General features: G+C 46.0%; 1 protein-coding gene across 1 annotated transcript; it reads right to left on the bottom strand.

Annotated features, from left to right (window-relative positions):
* Window positions 1–1,515: 1,515 nt before the first annotated feature.
* On the bottom strand, window positions 1,516–4,045 carry LOC310850999 (transcription factor HES-5-like). Its single transcript, XM_083753020.1, has 3 exons — window positions 3,891–4,045; window positions 2,985–3,162; window positions 1,516–2,699 (listed from the first exon to the last, which is right to left on the bottom strand). Exons 1-3 carry the CDS (start codon window positions 3,954–3,956, stop codon window positions 2,467–2,469), a joined length of 477 nt encoding a protein of 158 aa, XP_083609146.1. The 5' UTR covers window positions 3,957–4,045; the 3' UTR covers window positions 1,516–2,466.
* Between the last annotated feature and the right edge of the window lie 589 nt (window positions 4,046–4,634).

Raw genomic sequence — 4,634 nt, 5'->3', positions numbered from 1 at the left:
AGAGTGTTTGTTGTGAGGGAGGAAGGGAAAGGAGAATGTTAGCCGCTTTGTTTTGTTTTTTTTAATAAATTTTATTAATTTTCATCCAGTTATACATTTTAACCCAAATACAGCAAATTATGCCTGTTTTGAACTTCCTTCCGCGTCTCTGATAGTCATCCATTTTTATATCTTTAATACGTTAGCCACTTTGAGACTCCTTCGGGTAGTGATAAAGCGGGATATCAAATCCAAACTCTTCTTCTTCTTCTTCTTCGAACCCAGAGGACATCAGAGGGAAGAGGGAAGAAAAGAGAGACAGAGGCCAGTGTTGCCAATAGCACCCCTGAGCATCATTCAAGGTACCCCAGGGTGCCACAGCACCCTGGTTGAAAACCACTGGCTTAGATAATTCTTGAACTAGAATCAGAAGAGACCTCAGGGTCATCTAGCCCAACCTCCTGCTACTGCGCCTCCAACTCTGCTCCTATATCCTTTGCAGGGGGTTGGACTAGATGGCCCCTGGGATCCCTTCTGACTCTACAATTCTATGAGTCTATGATCTTCCTTTGAGCCCTCCTCCTCTTTCTTTCTGTGGAGGCTTTAGCACAGGATTTCCCAAAACTTGGGTCTCTGGCTTCTGCTGGACTACAACTCCCATCATCCTTAGGTAGCAGAACCAGTGCTCAGAGATCATGGGAATTGTTCAAAAAACAGCTGGAGACCCAAATTTGGGAAACTCTGCTTGTTCCCATACCCCACTCTTGCTTAGTTCGCATAAACAGCAACACTCGCATATCCATCCCTGCTATCCCATGCCTCCTCTTCCTTTATTGCCTCCCTAGATTGTAGGCGCATCAGGGCAGGGGCCTATCCGCTTTGTACTCTGTGAAGTACCCTGCACATAAATGGGAAAGGGGTGCAGCTGACTGGTAGAACATCTGCTTTGTATGTGGAAGAGCCCAGGTTCAGCACTGAGCTTGTTGGACCAGTGTTCTGATTTGGTATAAGGCAGCTTCCTGTGTTCCTGTGTCTTAAGGGGAGGGCTGTAGTTCAGTGGTAGAGCATCAGCTTTGCATGCAGAGAAGGTCCCAGGTTCAATTCTTGGCGTCTCCAGGTAGGTCTGTACCTGAAATCCTGGAGAGCCTCTGTGGTGTGGGGAATGGTTGGTTCTTCAGACATTCCCAGACATTCCGGAACTACAACTCCCATCAACCACAGCAAGCATGTCATATGGCATGGGATGATAGGAGTTGTAGTTCAACAACATCTGGCTCCCCACACCTAGGTTGTATCTCATACTAGTCATACTCAGAGTAGGGTCACGGAAGTGAATAGACATCACTGCCATAGGATCATCAGTTTCACTGGGTGTACTCTGAACAGAACTTTATTGAATACAGAAGAAGAAGAAGAAGAAGAAGAAGAAGAAGAAGAAGAAGAAGAAGAAGAAGAAGAAGAAACAGCACTGAGTTGTTTTCAATGTGGCCATTGATCCCTCCCCACATCCAAACAAAACAAGGCCCAGAAAATCTCACGGTTTATTTTAATTTTTATTCTTTTGCTTTCAAATGGCGTATACAAAAGGCATACACAGTATGCACTCAATATATTGATCCTGGCATCAGGATAAAAAAACCCAAAAAACATACACCACCCATGACACGGGTGGCAACATTCCCCATCCAAGAGGAAACACCATTATTTCAATGAAACAAAAAAACAAACAAACCACAATCGAGAACGAATCGTTCTTACTCTCAGAATGTATGACATTGAAAAATCAGAACCTCTCACTAGACTTTTTTCTTATTTAATAGAAAGGGAGAGAGTACCGTTTCTCTAAGAAACAATCAGCGAAACATCACAGCATTCTTTTTGTCCAAAACAGAAGACCTGAAGTTTCTATCAACCAGACAAAAATTAATAATAATAATAATAATAATCCCACCAGGAAACCAGAAATCTGGTTTCTCAGAGCAGGAAGAGAGCAAAAGCCAGAAGCTTTTTACAGGCAAAGGGAGAATGATCTCCTACTGCAGGGATGGGGGACCTGTGAGCCTCCAGTTGCCAAAATGCTTAACCATTGGCTAGGCTGGCTGGTGGGGTTTCACACCATGTAGAGGCCCTTTCAGTTCCCCATCCCTGTCCTGCTGCCACCTTTGGCAGCTTCAAGATTCTGAAAAATCTTTCTACACTTCGACAACATACAATTTGCTGTTCAAGACATAACACCCTCCCACGCAGCCTTCATTATGAAGATACATGTCCCCACCCTCTTCTGCAGAGTGTGTGGGATTTTGCCCATCAAAGATTGGCATTCAACAGACTACAAGAGTCCAAATCATTCCGTTTCTCCCCGAGAATAAATAATTTTAAAAGGGGGGGAAATAATATTCCCTACAAAGAAGAAGACCAGGGCTGGATGATTGCATGGAGTCCAGCCCTCCCTCTAGAAACAAAGTCCACTGGCAGCTTTTGAGCAGCCTACCAGGGCCTCCAAAGAGCATGGATGTTCTTGGAGGAAGAGTGCTTCAGCCCGGACGTTGAGTGGACGGCTTCAGGCAGAGATAGCTGGTTCCTTTGGAAATGGTTCACAAGCTTAGCCTGAGTTTCTGCATGGACTTTGTGGCGAGACATGAACTGGAAGGCTTCCTGTATGCATCTGGAGTACCCTTCGGTGAAGTCCACCTGTGTGTCTTTATGAACAGGCCCCAACGCTAGGGAAGGAAAAGGGAGAAGAAGAGAGAGGTTTAATATTCATGCGCTGGCTTGGGGAAACACTTTTAAATCACATTCTCTAATGCCACTCCCTCTGGTGTCAAACTCAGGTGGTAAGTGCTGATAGGACTGCAGCCCAAATGGGGCCAATTGGGAAGGGAGCTCCCTATGCTCATAAATGACGTTGCTCCAACGAGTGCAAGGCAGGGATATACTGCAATGTTTTGTTGCCACACCCCCACTTGTCTCAAGTCTCTTTGAACAGGCCCTGTCAGTCTACTCACTTTTGGTTTGCTGGCTCTGCTGCCTCAAGTAGTCCACGGTCATCTCAAGGATGTCAGCTTTCTCCAGCTTGGAGTTGGGCTGGTGCCTCTGAAACTCCTTCTCCAGCAGAAGCTTCAACTGCTCGATGCTGCTGTTGATTCGGTCGCGGCGCATTTTCTCCACCACCGGCTTTCTAAGCTGCAAAGGAGGAGGGGGGAAAAATAGATACACTTAGCTGAGACGTTCAAACGGAACCCCATTCTTAATCCACACACTTGCTAGATTCCCCGGCAGGTGGCATGCAAAAAAATTAAATAAATACATTTTGCCATTTACAAACAGCGGCTTATTCTCCATAGCAACTCTGAAATCAACAGTTTGCAACTAGGAGCTTACTTTGGGGAGATTTAAAATTTGTTAGCAGGTTGCTTTAAACTGTGTTTTAGAAGTAATAACTGAATTACTTTGGTATTGGCATGCGCTTTGAAGGAAGCTTCGGGATATCAATTTGACGTTAAATAAAAGCGATCTCTGCATGGGAAGAACACGTCGAGTTTCTACTCAGGGCTAGCCTTACTCAGAGCTGTAGCTGTCAACTTTTCCCTTTTCTTGCGAGGAATCCTATTCGGAATAAGGGAATTTCCCTTTAAAAAAGGGAAACGTTGACAGCTATGCTCAGAGCAGACTCATCAAAGCTAATCACAATGGCTAACTTCATTAATTTCAGTGGGTCTATGAGTTACTCCCAAAGAATCAGACAGGTTTTAGTTTAAGTGCTGAGAATTCTCCATTAGAGACAGTTACTGTTCTTTGCCCAGAACTACGATTCCCAGTGTTCTCTGGGGCGAATGACTGTTAAACCCCGCTTTCACCCTTAAAGCAGATGCACCCCGCTAGAGCACCGCCATACCCATCCATTTACTTACTTTATTTTTCTCTTTTGGAGTGAGCAGGCCATTTTGATCCATGAACACAAGACTGGAAGGTGCCATCTTTTATTCTCTCTCTCTCTCTTTGCCAAGCTACGGAGGCAGATGTTGCTTAGGAGGAGATCCTTGGGCGAATACGCTGTGAGAGATGGCTTGCTCCTGCCTTCTATTTATACCAGCCAGGCTCCCTGAGATGCTGTGGGTCTGTGCTTCCCTCGAGTTTCCCACACTCGGGAGCCAATCAGAAGGAGCCGGCGGAGACAATAGAGGAAGCAGCTCGCCTTGCATGCTCCGTTGGCAGTGAATAGCCTCAGGATAATGACCTTTTCCCAGATGAGCAGGTGGGGAGTCTGCGCTACGTGAAAGATTGGGATCAGGGATTACACACACGGGGAGCTGGGAACAGGCTGCCCCTCCACTGGCAAAGGCCACGGGACAGATTAATCACATTCCAGACCATCACAAGGTGCATCTCGCAGCCATTAGTGGGCACGGGGGTGCTGTCGGTGCATGTATGGCAAGCGATGGCAGGAGAGAGCCTTTGCTTGCCTAAAGAGGAAAAAAACACACACACACGTCCAAACGAGTGCCGTGCATAGGCTTCAGAATTGGCAAATCTGCCCATCTCAGTTTCTCACTGCTCCAGGCTTGTTCATTCTTCCACATTTTCAGCATCAGATTATTACAGTGGTACCTCGGGTTACATACGCTTCAGGTTACATACACTTTAGGTTACAGACT

The sequence above is a fragment of the Podarcis gaigeae genome (assembly GCF_964106915.1).
Source record: "Podarcis gaigeae genome assembly, chromosome: 8".
NCBI classification, from domain to species: domain Eukaryota; kingdom Metazoa; phylum Chordata; class Lepidosauria; order Squamata; family Lacertidae; genus Podarcis; species Podarcis gaigeae.
The sequence above is the reverse complement of the archived record's forward strand: the minus strand, read 5'-3'. Positions and strand labels throughout refer to the sequence as shown.

What these genes read in the sequence shown, in the direction of transcription:
- LOC310850999 (XM_083753020.1), bottom strand. Translation starts at nt 3,956, where the DNA reads ATGGCACCTTCCAGTCTTGTGTTCATGGATCAAAATGGCCTGCTCACT. An exon ending in CTCCAAAAGAGAAAAATAAA is followed by an intron (nt 3,163 to 3,890) that starts GTAAGTAAATGG and finishes CCTCCTTTGCAG; the next exon opens with CTTAGAAAGCCGGTGGTGGA. An exon ending in GCAGAGCCAGCAAACCAAAA is followed by an intron (nt 2,700 to 2,984) that starts GTGAGTAGACTG and finishes TTCCTTCCCTAG; the next exon opens with CGTTGGGGCCTGTTCATAAA.